Source organism: Ictalurus punctatus, chromosome 5 (genome assembly GCF_001660625.3).
Source record: "Ictalurus punctatus breed USDA103 chromosome 5, Coco_2.0, whole genome shotgun sequence".
NCBI classification, from domain to species: domain Eukaryota; kingdom Metazoa; phylum Chordata; class Actinopteri; order Siluriformes; family Ictaluridae; genus Ictalurus; species Ictalurus punctatus.
In genome coordinates, this window is record NC_030420.2 from 2,878,703 (window position 1) to 2,899,013 (window position 20,311).

Consider the following 20,311-nt stretch of genomic DNA (forward strand, 5'->3'; position numbering starts at 1 on the left):
TGGGAATTGTATTAGTTCGTCTGGGTAATTTGTTGCCTTCTATAATTGGCATGTTATGTCTAGTGAATACCATTAAGGACAGGTAATGGTTTTACTGGTTAGCTAATGGTTTGTAATGGTACAGCGGGGGAAATAAGTATTGGACACGTCAACATTGTTTTCAGTAAATATATTTCCAATGTGGTTATTCACATTAAATTTTCACCAGACATCAGTATTAACTCAAGAAATCCGCACATATAAAGAATTCACAACACTAAAGTCCATAAATAAAGTTATGTGTAATAAAGTGGAATGACACAGGGAAAAAAGTGTTAAACACGCTAAGAAAAAGCTGTTCTCCAAGGCAAGGTAAGGCAAGGAACCAGCTGAAATCCGTAAGTAATTATACCCCCTAACTGTGCAAATTAATATCAGCTTGGTTAGTACATTGATGGTCTATAAAAAGGCTTTTCGTTAACAAGGTGTCACACAAGAAACATCTCATGATGGGTAAAAGCAAAGAGTTCTCCCAAGACCTCTTCGCGCAACATATTGATGGAATCAGATTCAGACGTATTTCAAAACTTCTGAGTCCTCCAGTAAGCACCATCAGGGTCATTATCCGAAACAACATCACTCCGTCATCAACCGGCCATGCACAGGAGCTCCTCGCAAGATTTCTGACCAGGGAGTCAGAAGAACAGTCAGAAGAGTAGCTCAAGAGCCAAGGACCACTTGGGAAAGAGCTCCAGAAACACTTGGAGGCAGCAGGTACCTGCTCTGCTGGTGTCTCTTCTGTCTGGTGTCAATCCTCTGCAGTAGACTGTTCATCCACACAAAAAACCTCCCCAGTTTATTTTCCTTTTTTTTTTAATTATTTTTTTAAAGTGTACAATATCTGGGGGGGAAATACTACAAAATATATATATATATATTTTTTTTTTACAAAATTTGATTTAAATGTATTAATTATTGACATCATTGCCCACTGGATTTCCTTTTTCCCCTCCTTTAAGCAACAGTTGAATATTTTAGTAATAAATCATAGCAAACTGTGACTAAATGCATTATTAATGAACTAATAGGCTACAGTATAAATCCACAGAAGAGAGAGAGAGAGAGAGAGAGAGAGAGAGAGAGAGAGAGAGAGAGAGAGAGAGAAAACATGTTTCAAAATGCACTCGATTGTTCAATCTGGCAACAAGCTTTTATTTATGTTTACATAAAAATTCTGTGGGGGGGAAATACTAGAAAATAAATGTATTAGAAAATAAATGTATTAGATTTAAATTGATTGATGATTAATTGCATTGTGGATTCCTTTTTTTGGCACCTTTAACCAACAGTTGAATAATTTAATAATATGAATAAAAGTGCAACAGATTTTAAATGAATATAAAATGTGATGTATTTGTTTACTTGTTTGTTTGTTTAAACGAAAACAACTAACGGCAGCTCCACCTCCCTTCTCCCCCCTCCCCTCCCTCTCGCCTCCCTCCTCCGCGCGCTCATTCCGCCTTGCTCGCGTGAGCTGAGGTGTGTGTGCGGCGCGCGCTCACTCTGCCGGCAGGAAACATCACCGAGGCCGTTACTTTACATTTTACTGACTCCGTTTCGGAGTAACTGCGTCTTATAACGTTTTCCTGACTGTTATTTTCACTTCTTCTTCTTCTTCTTCTTCTTCTTCTTCTTCATTGATCTCCTGTCCGCCTGTTGATGAGTCACTCGGAGTCGGGATGGACTCGGGTGTTGTTATGGAAACAGACCGGAACTTCTTATTAGCAGGAAGATAACTTTTGTTCATTCAGATTTTATTTAAAAAATGCGGGACCGTCTGGCTGAACTGAAATCTGTAAGTAGAGTAAGTTTGATCATAAATGCAACAGGGTAGTGTGTGTGTGTGTGTGTGTGTGTGCGTGTTTTCTAGCCCCGCTGTTAAACTGTTATTTCAGATGCTAGCCTCAGGTCAGATAAATTGCGGGTGAAGTGTAAACGCGGTCATTGTGGATGTGTAGTGCACTAAGTAGTGTACACAGAGCGCTGTGTGCGTGCGTGGTGGACCGCGGTTATGTAGGAGTCAGTGAAGGGTTTGGGATTTGGACTTGGGTGTGTTCGAGTAGCGCGGCGTTTGCGCAGATCAGCGCAGCGCGTGCTTTACGCAGGTCTCAGCGAGGTCAACGACCTGTTTCACTACATGGGGGTTAAGTGACACACCCACATTTTCACATGCACGCTCGAAGAGGAGAGTTTTGTGCTCTGGTGATCTTGTTTGTACTTTATAGATTTGTATGTTTGTCTCCGCTCATTCTGTGACAACTCTAAATGTTATGATTTGGATTGGGGGTAAAATACTTTTCTCAAGTCCAAATGAATGACTGACCTACTGGCTGAATTTCTGACTGACTTTCCAACCGACTGACTGACTATTTCTCTGATCAGCTGAATTTCTGATTGAATTTCTGAATGTCTGACTGATTATCTCTCTGACCGACTGACTGACTAGCAGACTGACTGACTGTCTGACTAACTGACTGTCTGACAAACAGACTGACTGACTGTCTGACAAACAGACTGACTGACTGTCTGACAAACAGGCTGACTGACTGTCTGACAAACAGACTGACTGACTGTCTGACAAACAGACTGACTGACTGTCTGACAAACAGACTGACTGACTGTCTGACAAACAGACTGACTGACTGTCTGACTAACTGACTGTCTGACAAACAGACTGACTGACTGTCTGACAAACAGACTGACTGACTGTCTGACAAACAGGCTGACTGACTGTCTGACAAACAGACTGACTGACTGTCTGACAAACAGACTGACTGACTGTCTGACAAACAGACTGACTGACTGTCTGACTAACTGACTGTCTGACAAACAGACTGACTGACTGTCTGACAAACAGACTGACTGACTGTCTGACAAACAGGCTGACTGACTGTCTGACAAACAGACTGACTGACTGTCTGACAAACAGACTGACTGACTGTCTGACAAACAGACAGACTGACTGTCTGACTAACAGACTGACTGACTGTCTGACTAACAGACTGTCTGACTAACAGACTGACTGTCTGACTAACAGACTGACTGTCTGTCTGACTAACTGACTGACTGTCTGTCTGACTGACTGACTGACTGACCGACACTCTGACTGACTAACAGCTTCACCGAATAGTTTTATTTAGATTAGTTATTGCGAACGATTAAAAAAAACAACCATATTGCCACTATTTTTGTCTTGTTCGTTAGAAACTTTCTCTTTTTAATAATGAAACGTTTTCATTTTGTTTGAACATAACAGTAGTGTATTCCATATTTCCTGGATTTAGGGGAGGCCCAGCGATGAGGAAGATGGCAGCGTCGCGGTTCTTGTGGATCGAGGCGGCTTTATGGAGGGCTTTTTCAGAAAGGTACGTGTCTGACACTCCTTCATACGCATCTATCGCTAAAGACTCCTGCTCTGACCCTGCGTGTGTTTCAGGTGGAGGAGGTCAGGAGCATCGTTGATAAGATCTCCTCGCAGGTGAACGAGGTGAAGAAGAAGCACAGCATGATCCTCTCAGCTCCCAACCCTGATGAAAGTGCGTACACAATCAATCATACACCAAACACACACAGCACACACCGAACTCCACTTGACGTAGGTGTCCCTGGTCCCAGATCAGTTTGAATTGATTGAATACTCTTAAAAAAAGCTTTGCACTGGAGCTAAAATTTTTTTTTACATTTTTTTATCGATGTTACGAGATTCAGACTTCTTGATTATTTCATGTCACCCGTAAGAACACCCACACAATCTCTGGAAATAATTCATTACATTCAGAACATCTGCTTGTTTGTGGACACGGCACTTTGTGTCGCGCTAGCTAATGCACGACTCTCATTTTGCGTCACGGCGCTGGCTGAAGTCATTGTTTCAAATGCGTGCACACACATGCACACTTGCGCAGCTCAGGCTAAATATAACACTGTCCTTGTGTACTGAGCACAGTAAAAGCAGGAAATCACACACACACACACACACTTCTACTGCATCCTCCAGGAAACACGCGAAGGAAACCTCACCTTTCCCGGCTTCAAATACACTCATTCATCTGCTTTAAATACACTTTTTTTTTTTTTTTCTACACATCCTCGATTCACAGCACCTGTTAATTCTTTATTTCCTTTTTTCTACATCACTCACTCACTCTCTTACACTCTCGCTCTCTCTCTCTCTACTAAACTAATTATACACAACCTCAGCTCACCGTTAAGATATAACCGTTAAGTAAAATTTTCCTTCAGCCATCAGAACAATACGTTAACTGTGACGTGTTTGACTGATAGCATTTCGCTTCCGTTCTTGCGGTTTTGTGAACGTCGGGTATACGGACGGTCCGTTCGCAGGCCTGATCTCGTATAGCTCGTTCGTATACGCGCTTGGCCAAGTTGGCACGTGCGCAACACGGTGAACGAAACCTCCACTCGACTAGCGACTCATTTCCGAGACCACAACCGGACATAGCGTGCTGCATGTGAACGCACCTTATCGTGTTTTCTGTTCAGCTAGCTAGCAAGCAAAATAGCTGACCTCGCTGCTTAACGAGATTTGTTAGTCATGTTTGTTTATTTGTTTTTCTTCTTTTGTTTATAGTTCCCTAGCAAGTAGGTTGTGTGCGTGCTTGTGCTGTATTTAGATCTGCACAACAATGCTGGTGAATTCTCAATTCTGATTGGCTCAGTTTTCTCGAACGGCAGCTCTGATAGTAGTTCCGGCTACAAGGCGAATCCCGCGTTTATATTAACGCGTGTCCGAATGGGTTATCGTTTCTATAGCAACAGCTCATTCACAGGGACTTGTATGGAGGACATGAACACAATCTAAGACTAATAATAAATGGGTTTTTGAAAAAGGCGTTATTTAACGGAGATACGGTTTTCCGTAGATAGGTGTTTATTTAAAAGTTGCGGAAGGAGTCTCCAGTGTCAGTAAAGCTGAAACGTTAAAGTTTTCAGACACGGCTCATTAACTTCAAGAGAGAGGGAAAGAAGAGAGGTGGTGGAAAGACTGTTTATAGCTGCTGTAACGTAAGGGAAGACAGGAACTATCTTGTTTCATAGTTGTTCTGCACTGACTAAACTCTGATTTCTTCATTTAGGGACCAAAGAGGAGCTCGAGCAGCTGACGGTCGAAATCAAGAAAAATGCCAATGTGGTGCGGACCAAACTCAAATGTGAGTGTATGAGAGAGAGAGAGAGAGAGAGAGAGAGAGAGAGTGTGAGTGAGTGAGTGAGTGAGTGAGTGAGTGAGTGAGTGAGTGAGTGAGTGAGTGAGAGTGTGTGTGTGTGTGTGAGAGAGAGAGAGAGAGAGAGAGAGAGAGAGAGTGTGTGTGTGTGTGAGAGAGAGAGTGTGTGTGTGTGTGTGTGTGAGAGAGAGTGTGTGTGAGAGAGAGTGTGTGTGAGAGAGAGTGTGTGTGAGAGAGAGAGAGAGTGTGTGTGTGAGAGAGAGTGTGTGTGTGTGAGAGAGAGTGTGTGTGTGTGAGAGAGAGTGTGTGTGTGTGAGAGAGAGTGTGTGTGTGTGAGAGAGAGTGTGTGTGTGTGAGAGAGAGAGAGTGTGTGTGAGAGAGAGAGAGTGTGTGTGTGTGTGTGAGAGAGAGAGAGTGTGTGTGTGAGAGAGAGAGAGTGTGTGTGTGTGTGAGAGAGAGAGTGTGTGTGTGTGTGTGTGTGAGAGTGTGTGTGTGTGAGAGAGAGAGAGAGTGTGTGTGTGTGTGTGAGAGAGAGAGTGTGTGTGTGTGAGAGAGAGAGAGTGTGTGTGTGTGTGAGAGAGAGTGTGTGTCTGTGAGAGAGAGAGAAGAGTGTGTGTGTGTGTGTGAGAGTGAGAGTGTGTGTGTGAGAGTGAGAGTGTGTGTGTGTGTGTGTGAGAGAGAGAGTGTGTGTGTGTGAGAGAGAGAGTGTGTGTGTGTGAGAGAGAGAGTGTGTGTGTGTGAGAGAGAGAGTGTGTGTGTGTGAGAGAGAGAGTGTGTGTGTGTGAGAGAGAGAGAGTGTGTGTGTGTGAGAGAGAGAGTGTGTGTGTGTGTGTGAGAGAGAGTGTGTCTGTGAGAGAGAGAAGAGTGTGTGTGTGAGACAGAGAGAGAGCGAGAGAGAAGAGTGTGTGTGTGTGTGTGTGTGAGAGAGAGAGAGAGAAGAGTGTGTGAGAGAGAGAGAGTGTGTGTGTGTGGGAGAGAGTGTGAGAATGGGGGGAGAGAAAGAGAGATTGACAGAGTGTAAGAGAGGGGAGAGAGGCAGAGGGGGATAGAGGGAGAGAAAGAGAGACAGGAGGGAGAGAGAGACCGGAGAGGGAGAGAGAGAGAGAGAGAGAGAGAGAGTGTGTGTGTGAGAGACGGGGAGATGTGTGTTTCCTACAAATTGAGGGTGATGCTATTATTTCTCCTCTCTTCGTCCTCAGCTATGCAGCAGAACTTGCCTCCCGAAGACCAAGCCAACCGTGCCTCAGTGGACGAGCGCATCCAGAGAACGCAGGTGGAGATCTTCTCAGAAGCGTTTTGGATCAGTTTTGTTTTTTAAGGTCCAAGAAACAGGGACTTGAGTTTAGGTCGTTGATTTGCTATTAATTAATCCCAGAACTCGGCTAATAAGAACGGTGGGAAACAAGAAAGTCCGAGTTCAGTCCGTACAGGATTTCACACTACAGGGGTTTTTTTATTATTATAATTGTTACGGCCAAAAATGCTCGATTTGGCTGCGGCTTGTTTTTTCTTCAGAATTTTGCAGTGATGTTTGTTGGCAAATGAGACCTTTTAGCTGTACTCATGTTGGACACACACGAATCGAAGAGGCTGCAACGCGACGGACGGGCAGCACGGCGGGCCGAGACGGGTCATGTGACGTCATCACGTCGCGTCTCGGCCCACCTTGCTGCCCGTCCGTCGCTTTGGCTAAACGTAAAATATACTGTAGGTTTCCACTTCCTGAAAATATACAGGTCGGTGGAGAAGCTATGCTAAATTGTCCCTAGGTGTGAATATGTGTGGGCGTGGTGCCTTGCAATGGACTGGCATCCCATCCAGGGTGGGAGAGAGAGTGTATATACTGGCGTCCCGTCCAGGGTGGGAGAGAGAGTATATATATATACTGGCGTCCCGTCCAGGGTGGGAGAGAGAGTGTATATACTGGCATCCCGTCCAGGGTGGGAGAGAGAGTATATATACTGGCATCCCATCCAGGGTGGGAGAGAGAGTGTATATACTGGCGTCCCGTCCAGGGTGGGAGAGAGAGTATATATATATACTGGCGTCCCGTCCAGGGTGGGAGAGAGAGTATATATATATACTGGCGTCCCGTCCAGGGTGGGAGAGAGAGTGTATATACTGGCATCCCGTCCAGGGTGGGAGAGAGAGTATATATACTGGCATCCCATCCAGGGTGGGAGAGAGAGTGTATATATACTGGCATCCCGTCCAGGGTGGGAGAGAGAGTACATATACTGGCGTCCCGTCCAGGGTGGGAAAGAGAGTACATATACTGGCATCCCATCCAGGGTAGGAGAGAGAGTATATATACTGGCGTCCCGTCCAGGGTGGGAGAGAGAGTGTATATATACTGGCATCCCATCCAGGGTAGGAGAGAGAGTACATACTGGCATCCCGTCCAGGGTGGGAGAGAGAGAGTATATACTGGCGTCCCGTCCAGGGTGTAATCCCCATGCCTTGTCCCCAGTGATGCAGAGATTCCGGATCCAGCGCGAACCTGACCGGGATAAAGCGCTGGTTGAAGATGAATGAATAAATGAATATTGAAATGAAAGGGTTTTTCTGTAAAGCAATACCATCTGTTTCAGTGTTTATTTTGGTATGAACCTGACTGTGTCGTGTTTCGCTCTCTCTAGTATTCAGTCTTGTCTCGGAAGTTTGTGGAGGTCATGACTGAGTACAACGACACGCAGGTCTCCTTCAGAGAGCGGAGCAAGGGCAGGATCCAGAGACAGCTGGAGATCAGTGAGATATATATATATATATATATATATATATACGAGCACACACACACACACATCCACACACACATTCTCTCTGAAGAGGTTATGATCTAACTCGCATGCATGTACTTGTAACATTTTTCCTCATCAGGCATACCAACAATGTGTGTTGGTGTGTCTAAAGCTAGTAGCAATTGATGTGTGTGTGTGTGTGTGTGTGTATGTGTGTGTGTGTCTCTCTGTCTGTATCCTCAAGCACATGCACATTCTTGAATTACTTCTTAAGTATTTATCATATTTCTCACTGTAAGTGCGCACACACACACACACACACACACACACACACACACACAAAAACTCATCACTGATTACTAGCATTAGCTGTTGATCAGCTTAGTAGACAGAGTATGTTAAAGATGGGATCGGCACTTACAAAGTCGATCCCGACTATGCCAGGAATCCGAAAAAGCAAAATTAACTGTGCTTTCTTGGTGGGAGGGGCATACTCTGTCTCCCCTGTCAATCACAGCGACACTAGCCAGTGGTCATGTATGAAGAAGAGGACAGATAGCGCTTTCTTCCGCGCGTTCAGCTGCCCTGTGAGTCAGCACGAGCAGCCGTTTGAAAAGACAGCGAACCTCAGGCTTCACACGATATGATACGTTTCATAAAGCACCGAATCTGTCACGGTACGATTAGATCGATACGTTGGCCTACTATTAATATTCAAATGATAATAACATAGAGACGGTCTAAGAGCATCGTAGTTATGTGGGGAAATGCCTTTGCTAGTGTATTCGATTATTTACACATCAGTGTAACCTCCTATAACTCGTTTTTTTTAAATACTGATTTTCAAAATATTCATTCCAGACGATGAAATCTGAAAGTCAGTTGACTGACTATGAAGACGGGTCGACACAGGGACTACTTGTGAGTCAGTTGATGCGCGTGTCCCAGCAGGAGCTGCTTAATTAGGTCCTCGTTCGGCATGCGACACATGAGACTAGCCTCTCTGTCACCAGAGACCGTGTTGTAGGCGTTTCCTTGGTAACGCAAGACCGCCACAACGGGCCGAGAGAGGGGTTATGTGACTCAGGCTGTACTCATGCTCTAGGTCAGGTGTGTTGATTAATGCCAGATCCGTGAATACAGTATTGATCCTATAAGGTAAACGCAACTGATGTGTAGTCAATATTCAGTCATTTGTGTGAACAATATAAATGTTTTTTTTTTTATTAATTTATTGGTTACTTTTTTTTTTTTTTTTTTTTAAACCTCCAAAAAACCTAAATTTTCCGGTTGCCTAGCAACAGTGAACTCATGACGTGAACGGCGTCCCCGAGTTGAAAAGTGCAGCGTTTTATGCTAGTCGCGCAAACCTCAGGCTTCCCCGCGATACGATATGATACGAGTTCAATTCGTGACGTTTCACGGTACCACTGACTCTCTTGCGATACGATACGATTCGATTAGTAGCCTTTTATCGATATGTCGGCCTACTATCGATATTCAGATGTTTCAGACACCAGTATTCTGTTCAGTATTCGGTATTATAATGATTTTTATTTATTTATTTTTTTAAAATCCAAATTTCTCCCAATTTAGTGAGTCAGTTTGCTACCCGTTAGCTAGGTGGTCTCTGTCACACGACAGATCCCCCGTCACGGAGGTGAACGCCGGGACGTCCTATTGTCAAGAAGCCTTTTTTCAGATCAGGGTGTGTTCACCCTGTATATTTGGGGATGTTGAGAAGGGGGGAGTTCATTGCTAAGTGACTTTTCTGAAATGATCAAATTTGGAATAACAAACTACTGCTGCACTTGATCACCCAAAACTGTTGGATATCACAGGATGGTGTGTGTGTTATGTAGGTAAACAGGAGCTGTGAGCATCCTGGTCCCTCATGTCCCCACTGTTTCTCCCTGGAGTCCTCTCTCCCTTGTTTCTCTTCCGTCCCTGGAGTGTAACAGAAAGCCTTCCCAGCAGGAGCAGTACGGAGCTTTAGCAAATAGTGTGTGTGTGTGTGTGTGTGCACATGGTCGTATACCTACAGGTTTCAGTCATGCTATTGTTCTACCTCTTGACTTTCTGCTTCTCCCAGCTGAATAAACACGAGTCCTGCAGGGTCATGTTTCTCTCTCTCTCTCTCTCTCTCTCACACACACACACACACACACACAAACACTCATACAAAAATGAATATAAACATCAGCGGCACAATAGTATTACGTACGTTTTACATCACTTCATTCTAAACACACAATGTGCATAAATATCTGAGATGGCATATAAATAAAATAGAGTTGTTATTGTGTGTGTTCTTGCAGCTGGAAAGAGGACCACCAATGAGGAACTGGAGGACATGCTGGAGAGCGGGAACCCCTCCATTTTTACCTCGGATGTGAGTCTGACTCAGTGTCCCGAGTAATCTTATAACAGACTTACGGCGATAAAATAATTCATTTGTTTATACGGATTGGAAATGCCCGATTAAGTCGAGTAAAACACCGAAAGGGTTAGAGTTTATGGAAGGAGTCTCCAGTGTCAGTGCTCTGTCAAGCTGGGAACTAACTCGTCTCACGGACGTGAAATTGAACAAGAAGCGGATTAAAAAGACAATGCGACAAATTGTTGTAGTGTAAGACGAGTGATACACTTCAGAATCTGCTTGTATAGGAAAATAATCAACCTGGGGACGGGGGGGTCTACACACCACCCCGCCTCCGTATTGTTAAGCTCAGTGTGCTTTTTTTTTATTCCTGAGTTTACTGATACACCTCCTCTCTGTCCTCAGATCATCTTGAACTCGCAGATCACGCGGCAGGCGCTGAACGAGATCGAGTCACGGCACAGAGACATCATCCGCCTCGAGTCCAGCATCAAAGAGCTCCACGACATGTTCGTGGACATGGCTATGCTCGTCGAGACGCAGGTGGAGCCCCTGTTTAATCAGCGAAGATGCATGTTAATGTATTTATGTTTGTTTATCGATCCTGCCGTTTTTGAAGTACACAAAGCTCCGCCCTCAAAACTTATGGCGGTTCGACTAGAGTTAGCATGCTAACCAGAGTTACTATTAGCAACGACACTCGGACCTTCTGCTACTTCAGAACCAAGGGTGCGTCTCAACCAGCTCGGTTGTGTGTATTAAATGTCACAAGGTGTAATTTAAGAAACGTGTGTAACATTATGTGGCTAAACGTGTAGTGTAGGTGGATTTTTGTTTTCTTTTTTTTTTTTTTGCGTTTAAACATCGTTACATTTTAATAACGTTCGTTCTGTGTTCCGTCTCTGTCTCTCGCACAAACACACACACACACGTGTCCTTACAGGGTGAGATGATCGACAACATAGAGAACAACGTGAGGAACGCCGTGGAGTATGTAGGCAAAGCTAATGAGGAGGTGAAGAAAGCTGTGAGGTACCAGAAGAGCGCCCGCCGGGTACGAAAACATAAACACACACACACACACACACACACCCGTTCCCCTTCACTTCACAGTGTTTTCTGCTAATCTTTAATCACACAGGTTTAAACATGTCTGAACATACCTGCAGGGTGGCTTTTATTATCGTTTATAACCTGCACTTAAACTGCCTTTACCTTCTTCTCCTCAATTTAAAGCAAAAACGTATCAAAGATCACTGACTGGGCATGTGCTGTTAATCGTTTCTAACACACACACACACACACACACACACACACACGCTTATCACGGGCATAAGGTGGACAAATATGGAGGCTGAAATTCATATAATCCCATAATTCTATTCTTCAGATGAGTGCTGAACCATTGGGGTCTATGTGCAGAGCTCAGACTCCAGAAAAGCCCATATATGGAAATGCTGCCTTATCACTGAGTCTGTATATCGAAATGTCAGTGGGCGTGGTCATGAACAGGGGATGTGGGCGTGTCTTTGGATCCATATATGGAAGTCTTGGAATAAAAAGAAGGCATTCCTGTGTGTGTACGTCTGCACTTTTGACAGCTAGCTAATATGAGCTAACCTGACAAAATTTAATAATTAAAGAATTCATGAATTTTAGGTAATAAATATTTATTATCCTTTCCTCCTAATGCTAAACAGCTAGCTAGGGTCTTTTTTTTTTTTTTTTTTTTTTTTTTTTTAATTAAAGATATTTAAGTCATGCATGTTGATTAATCCTCACCGCCCGCATTTGCTTGCTAGCTAACATGAGCGAACCTGACAGACTTCCATAACTGAATAACATTTTTACATCGTATTCATAAATGTTCATAATCCTGACTGCTAATGCTAGTCAGCTGGCTAACCTGAGCAGAACCTGACAGGATTTCTGAACCATTTTGAGTCGTGTTCATGAACGCTGCTAATGCTAGCAAGCTAAAATGTGGCAAGATGTCATGCTTAAAGAAGATTTTTAGGAAGTCATATGAAGTCACAAGTGTTCATAATCCCCACCGCTAATGCGCGACAGCTCGCTAATAAAATGTAACTTGACAGGATTTCATAACTAAAGATGATTTTTCTTGAAATCATGGTCGTAATCTTCACAGCTAATGCTAGCTCGCTTGCTAACCCGAGCAGGATTTGTAAAATAACTTCGTATTGTCGTATTTATAAATGTGTACTCAATTTTTACTGCTAACGCTTGAGAGCTGGATAACAAAACCTGACGGGATTTCTGTATGGTTTTTTAAAAAAAACAAAAAAGTAACATACTGTTCATAAATTTAATGATCTTCACTGCTAACGCTAGCTAGCTAGTCAGCACGAGTATAGCTAATTATAGAGCATGTGTGAAAGATGTCATACAGCGCTTGTTGAGAAATATTAAAAGAGCGTGTTAGTCTATTTAAATATGGACTTAAAGACACAACCATCCGTCGCAGTGAAAGACACGCCCACTGGTCTCCTAAACGGAATAATATCGTTTTTATTATCATGATAAGGAAATGTAAACGGCACATGCGTTCAGGCAGTGGAGACATCTTGTTTTTCTGTGTTCCGGACAGAAATACATCATTCTGGCTGTGATCCTGCTGGTGATAATCGGTGTCCTCGCGCTAATCATCGGCCTTTCCGTGGGCCTGTCGTCCAAATCGACTATAACCCCCGCCTCCTCCATTACTACATCAACTAATCCCGCTTAAGCGTGCCTCCATGTACTAAACCCACTGACCAATCAGAGTATGTATTTCACCGTGTAAGTTCATAATAATACCTGATTCACGGATGACTTATTTACAACCTTTTCTCTTTCTCTCTCTTTTTTTTTTTCCCATCAGAAAATTGTGTACGTTGCCATTTGCGGATTGGTGTGCCTTCTTCTACTGCTCATCGTTATCGTCGGAGTGTTTGCTAGTTAGCCGCCAAGACTCCAACCAAACTCCAACCAAGTCCAGAGCCTGAACTAAACGCTTTGTATTTGTATGAGTTGTTTTGCTACTACTGCGATTTTTTTTTTTTCTAATCTTATGGCTCGTGTTTGTAGAGTTTCGAAAGTCGAAAAAGAAATATTCCACGTTTCTCCAGGAGCTGAGGTTGAGCACTTTTGCTACCGACACTCGTGGCCAGGTTTGATTCTTCCCCTTCCTATGAAGAGATGAAAATATAAAGCTTTCCGTGAACTCTGGATTCCCGAAAAAGGCTACGTTGACGTTTCCTTGTCATCACCATAGACCGATCAGAATCCGCTCTCATCTCATCTCAGAATCTGCTCATCATGGGTTAAAAACAACATTTTGGCCAAAAATAAAACGGACACAATGTACACGGAGGTAGTCGATCAGCCAAGACGTATTTGGTGGCTGAAGATTACTACGATCTAATGAAGCTTATAGCTGCCAGCTCCATATGAGCATCAGAGAAAGCCCGACGTTTGAAGGTATAATCATATACTTCAGCAGATGAAAATATACTGTACTTCCAGGTGTGTCAGTAAGGTGTTGGGCCACCACAAGCCACCAGACCAGCTTCAGTGCTCCTTGGTATCGATTCTTCAAGTCTCCGGAACTCTTCAGGAGCGATGAACACCAGATCATGGTGGAGAGCGCCGTTGCTTTCGAACCCGTCGATCCAAAATCCTCAATGGGTCGAGATCTGATGAGTGTGAAGGCCATGGCATGTGATTTTAAATCCTCTTCAATCCATTCAGTCAGCCCTCATGCCTTGTGGATGTGGGCGGAGTCATCCTGGAAAAGGTCACACCCATCAGGAAAGAAATATCATTAAAGGATCGACGTGATCGGTCAGAAGAAGTTGATTTGCTTTCCTTGCCAAGTGGTCAAGTGGAGCCAAACCACTTGGCGAGGAAAATAAATAAATAAATGCCCCCCCTCCCCCCCTAGCATAACGGAACCCTTGAGTCTGTCAGACAGTTTGTTACATGATTTCCCTCTCTAATATCTCGCACAGCTGGTGTCTGTAAACTTCCTGGAAAGATTCTCTGGAAACTTTGTGTAATTCGCCTCAAATTTTCTCGATTTAGTCTTGCACTTGCACTCTGTGCTAAACTTGTACCTGTAACCCTTTCTTTACCTGCTAACTACATTAGCAATTTAGCTCCAAAAAAAAAAAAATAGTAATGAAGGAAATTTCAGACACTTAAACCTGTCGGTAAGATCGTATTTAGCCAGAACTATCAATTTGACACTTTTTGTGTGTGTGTGTGTGTGTGTCTTTTTATACTTAATGTAGCTTCCTGAAAGAAAAGAAACTTAAGATACTTAGCTCCTATAATAATTCCCTGTTCGTGGAAACGTAATTGGTTTGCCTCTTCATCTTCATCCTTCATCAAGTGAAACTCTGGCTAGTTTTGTCAAGCCTTCACTATTGTGATTTGTCGCGAAGTCTTGATCATGAAGCTGAACCATGATTGACTGCTTTGTGCATCTTCTATACACTGAATCCATGTCATGACCTCTGAACTCTGGATTCCCCATAAGGGTTGACGTGTTTACGTTCTGTCCACTGTTGAACGTTTGCCTTTTGCCCTTCACGTGCGATGTAAGCGACAACAGATGCGCGCTACTCGTCGTCGCCGGTTGTCCTTACGTCACGTACGTCATCTCTTCTGCCTGAGAGTTGCACAGATGAGTAGCGTTCTCGCTCCGCAGCACTACGATGTGTAACGTCGCTCGCCGCCTTGTGAGGTCTGACCGAAGATGGCAGACGCTGATGCAATCCCGACAAGTGCACTTAATACTGTAGCACAGAATACACACATCAAGTGCACTTAATGTTCAGCCAAATGTTTAAAAAAAATAAGCCAGTGATCTAAAAAATAAATGAATGTACTGCTTATCATGTCAGTGCCCTTAACGACGAGATAAGTCACAGCTCACTTTAATTAATGCTGCCGAGTTGTAGCAGGCGTAGGAGATTTTCGTTTATTATCTGTTGTACACGTCAGATCAGGAGGGAGAATGGAAATTTTGGTAATGTGATGTCACTGACTGCTGGGTGTTTCAGGGATGGAAGGCTGATCTCAGACCTTTTGAACATGTTTTGTTTGTCAGAATTTACTGAACGCTCCTATAGCTATGTATGTAAAAGTGCATCTCTGTAATTAAAATGGAATTGCGCAATATGTGTATTCGGTTCTTATATCAAAAATGTACGTCCACTAAATCATTATATACACTTGAGGTCATAAGTTTACATACGCCTTGCAGAAGCTGCTAAATGTTAATCATTTTAAATAGTAATAATAATAATAATAAGAGGGATTACTAAAATTGCATTTTTTTTCAAATTTATTTACTAGTCCCGCCGTGAAGAAGCTATTTCACATAACAAATGTTTACATCTAGTCCACAAGACACATTGATGATAATAACATGAATGTACACACATGAACCTGCTCAAAAGTTTACACACGCTCGAGTATTAATCCCGTGTGTCGTGACCTGGATGATCACCGACATGATGTGTTTATGTTCTGTGAGAGTTCTTCACGAGTCCCTTGTTTGTCCCGAGCGGTTAAACCGCCCGCTGTTCTTCAGAAAAATCCTCCAGGTCCGACACGTTCTTTACTTTTCCAGCATCTTCTACATATTCGAGCCCTTTCCGACTGCGGCTATATGATATTATCATTGGGGGGGGGGGTGTAAACTTTTGAACAGGATGATCAGTTTAAATTGTTATTATTTTGTTTAAAGATCTTCTTTTTTCCATTTAGTACTGTCCTAGGCAGGCTACATAATATATATACATTTTTCCCAGAAAACAAAATATGAATCTATGTACAAATTTATTATGATGAGCAACTCAGTGAGTGTGACAAAATGGAGGCAGGTGCAGGAACACATGAGGAACTCTCTGTCTCTCTGTCTGACACACTCAAACACACACATGGCAGGATAAACACACACACACACACACACACACACACAGAACTCACCTGACCCATAAAGCTGATGGGAGAGCTGATGAGGCGTAAACAGGCGGCGCGGTTCCATCAGGACAGAGCACTTATACAACGTGAGTGAAATATTCTCGTACCTTCTTACTATTCCTAAATACTCCAAAGCTTATATCTGTCATTTATAATGTATAAAGTGTGAACAGTGAGGGATGTGTAGATGGTGAAGGAATGTGTTGGTGGAAAACGGATATGCCTATCTTGTGGCGTCTCTCCACGAGCTGGTTCGAGTCAGACCCAGCCCAATACGGGACGTCTCACTCGAAAATTCTCTCAGGATTTCCCATTAACATAACGCACAGGACTCATAAGTATCGTTCATTCGCCTTATCCCTGGTCAAGATCACGGTGGCTCCGGAGCCTGTCCCGGGAACACTGGACCGTGAGGTGGGAACACGTTCACACGTGTACTCGATCACACCTGGGAGCAATTTAGAATCGCCGATACACCCAACGGCATGTTTTCATTAGGTATGAGGAAACCGGAGAACCCTGAGGAAACCCACATAGACGTAGATTTTACGTCGATGCAGGTTTTACAGGATCGTCGCAGAGTGATCGACTTTCCCTCTGTGTGTGTACTGCCATCTCATGGTCATGACCGAAATTTCAAGCGCTGTCTCATGACCGTTTCCCCTGCCTCCATCTTAAGCGTTGATTCATTACTTTACAGCTCTTACAGCGATGACGTGAACATACCTGCAGAGAACAGGAGAAGAATTTACCCAGAAGGCATTACAGCGAATATGCATTACTGATGTAATGAGCGCACACATCCTGGTACACGATTCTCCAGCGTTCCTAAGATGTCTTAGAATATCTAGGAACGACTACCGTCGTAGCCGTACTCAAGACTTCAAATTAGATCTGGACCAAAAGGGAAAGACCGAATCAAAGACCCACTTGAACCTCTTTTTATGGTATGACCTTTGGGAATCCCTGACACTGATCTTTCTCTTCATGGGAAAACTACTTATTACGTGTTTTATTATCCCTGATTAGCGTCCTCCTTTAGAGTCCATCGCCATTTTAGGAACCATAAAAGAATCCCTGCTGCCGTTTTAAAGACTTTAATACTTCAGCTCAGATGATCATCACATTTAGGGATCAGAATTAAGACATTTTATTATTTTTATTTTTATTTTTTTAAGAAAAGGCACACATCAGGACCGGAATTTACCCAGAAGGCATTGCAGACAATGCAACAGTTTGGGCGAAGATTGTTTGCGCTAGAATACTTTTGCTGAGGTTGTCTCAGGCTAGTTTACTAGCAGTTAGCTAGCTAGCCTAGCTACTTCAACTAATGCTAGTCATCACAGGTTAAATTTGGGCTTTTCGAAGTTGCCTATTCGTGCTTATTTATTGAGATAACAACGAGACATGTTCCTACATGTTTACGTACAGTACATTTATTTTAGTATAGTTTTGTCAACCACCCAAAAAAAAAAGAGTATATTTTGCCATATTGAGTTGCTAGCATGGGAACGACTGCATACATTCTTAGCATGCTTAATAGCTACTCTGATAACAAGCTAGCAAATATTGTCAGTTGCCATAGAATAGTCAGCTAAATAAAACCAATTTTGGACACATTTTTAAAAAAATATTTTTGAGAAATTCAACATTCCGTGGAATCATGAGATGTGGCATTAATGTCTATGGAATCCCTCTGGCCTCTATGGGCTCGTCTAACAAACTTCACTTGACCTAATAAAATATCTGCCTCGCCCTTAAAACCACACCGAGAGTCCTCCTGTGGGTAAATGGTGAAGGGAAGTCGATATGGGTGTGTGTAAAACAATCTTGCAACCCAGCCTTAATCTACATTCTTGATAGCCAGTGTAACCCAGCGTCCATACTTGCATAACAGCAAGGAAGTGCGGGGATTAATAATCTCACCCCCATGTCATGTCGATGTTTCTCCACGACACACTACCCTCATGGACCCCCCTGTCCGTGGGGGTAGTCTAATGTGGGGATACATCAACGGATAGAGTTTGTCCGGTATCTGTCTGGAGCACAGTGAGTGAATAAGTATAGATTAAATGTAGGTTATGGATTAATGTACACATCGCTGCAGCACTCATCTGTGCGGATTAAGATGGTGTGTCGATTACAGGATTATGTTTCGAATGTATGACTTTGCTGTACGGTGTATGACGAGGGATGGTTTAAGGTTCGAGGACGCAGAGTGTTTTGTATTTCTTATTCGAATTATTTTTATTCATGCTTTCCAAACCGATTGCAGCTAACGCTAGAAAATAGATGGTATGTAGTCTGTCAGAATGCTGGATTAGATGCGTAACTATCTACCATGTGTAGTTTTTAATTCTTGTATTAGCTGGATCGCTAGTAATCAATTAATTGCTCCTAATGTAGAAATATCTGTGTGTAAAGCTAGAGCTTGAACTGCATTCTGAAAGCAGAAGTAATTCCCAAATTCAGAACTTCTGGTCATGGCTCGGGTTATATGTCTAGGTCGCGGCTTAACCCTCGTTGAAGTCGATCCCAGTCCAGAGGGAAAGCACCAGGAACTTAAAGAACTAGATTTCACCCACAGTGGAAATGAGGCTAGTTAGGAATGAACATGTGACTTCATGCAAGATGATGCTTCAGCTCTGGGTTTCTCCGAGTGAATGAAGTGTGTCTCGATGTTGCAGGAGATGATGGGGGCTGACAGACAGTCTAAAGTGGAGCTGATGCTTAAACAGTCGCAAAAGGAGCTACGCTGGATCCAGAAGCAGCTGTCACTCATCGCTAATGGGAGAAATGGACCAGTGAGGACAAACGAGAAGGTGAAGGTGGATCGCTACCCGGAATACGTACAGAATGCAGGAAACATTTCCAGTATCAGGAGGTCCCTGACTGGCACTGCTTTTTAAAATCACATGACACTGGTGGAGATTAGGATCAACATGTGTCAGTGCTGTTATGGTTTATTATTTCATTAGAATAGTTGTAAGATCACTTGACTGGTCACTTGAAAATAAAAGGGGTGCATCTGAAACTCAGTAATGTTACCTGAAATTATAAGAAAACATTTTAAAGTGTGGAAATGTTTTAGAGGAAAAACGCTCGAACGGCTCAAATATATAAGACAATAGAAAAACAGTGGATTTTTTGAATGCTAAGTGTTGTACATGATGTTCGTGTGCAATACCAAATACAGCCACAAGGGTGCAGCAGCGTGTCGCATGACTACTGCGGGTTTGTTGGGAAACCCGGAAGTTGACAAATAACCTCGTTAATACAGCGCAGCATCCGTGGCCTCTGATTGGACAGCTGCGTTCTCTCTCTCTCTCTCTCTCTCTCTCTCTCTCTCTCTCTCTCTCTCTCTCTCTCTCTCTGTGTGTGTGTGTGTGTGTGTGTGTGTGTGTGTGTGTGTTTTCTCCATATTTATATTTATATTGGTAACCATTTCAAAACTCAAATGGAGAGATGAAAAGAACCGCAGGAGAGATGGATGGATGGATGGATGGATGGATAAATGAGTGGATGTTTGACGGTCGGATGAACAGAAGTATAGATAGATGGATGGAAAGATGGATTAATTGATCAATGAATATTTTAGATGGTTTGATGGATGGAAAGATGGATGGACAAGTGCATGGACGGAAAGATGGCAAGATGGAGAAATGGGTGTATGGATAGAGGAGCGGAGAGATGGATGGAAGAGTGCATTGAGGATGAATGGAAAGATGGACATATAGATAGATTCATATAGGCCTATTGGATGGATGGATGGATGGATGGATGGACAAGTGCATGGATGGAGAAATGGATGGATTAGTGGATGGGTGGATGAATGGAGGGATGGGGGATAAATGATTGATGAATGGAAAGATGGACAGATAGATGGATGAACATAATTGGGTGGAGGGATGGATGGATAGATGATTGGATTAACGGATGGATGGATGGATTCTGAGGTAAGTAGAGAGAGAGACCCCCAA

The 20,311-nt window shown here is 43.2% G+C and overlaps 1 protein-coding gene across 4 annotated transcripts; it reads left to right on the forward strand.

Moving 5' to 3' along the window:
* Window positions 1-1,480: 1,480 nt before the first annotated feature.
* stx2b (syntaxin 2b) lies at window positions 1,481-15,522 on the forward strand. Of its 4 annotated transcripts, none has more exons than XM_017468804.3 (11): window positions 1,481-1,834; window positions 3,324-3,404; window positions 3,476-3,575; window positions 5,136-5,210; window positions 6,422-6,495; window positions 7,862-7,970; window positions 10,279-10,352; window positions 10,746-10,883; window positions 11,284-11,394; window positions 12,949-13,123; window positions 13,222-15,522. In XM_017468804.3, exons 1-10 carry the CDS (start codon window positions 1,805-1,807, stop codon window positions 13,084-13,086), a joined length of 930 nt encoding a protein of 309 aa, XP_017324293.1. In that variant the 5' UTR covers window positions 1,481-1,804; the 3' UTR covers window positions 13,087-13,123; window positions 13,222-15,522. The 4 variants fall into 4 exon arrangements, with proteins under 4 accessions (XP_017324293.1, XP_017324295.1, XP_017324292.1 ...); XM_017468803.3 differs by lacking the exon at window positions 1,481-1,834 and adding an exon at window positions 2,194-2,241; XM_017468806.3 differs by lacking the exon at window positions 12,949-13,123.
* Window positions 15,523-20,311: the final 4,789 nt, after the last annotated feature.

Bases quoted from the DNA above. Each gene is read 5' to 3' on its own strand.
- stx2b (XM_017468803.3), top strand. From the start codon at position 2,209: ATGCACGCTCGAAGAGGAGAGTTTTGTGCTCTG. The intron at 3,405-3,475 runs GTACGTGTCTGA...CGTGTGTTTCAG, and splicing joins TGGAGGGCTTTTTCAGAAAG to GTGGAGGAGGTCAGGAGCAT. The intron at 6,496-7,861 runs GTGGAGATCTTC...CGCTCTCTCTAG, and splicing joins AGCGCATCCAGAGAACGCAG to TATTCAGTCTTGTCTCGGAA.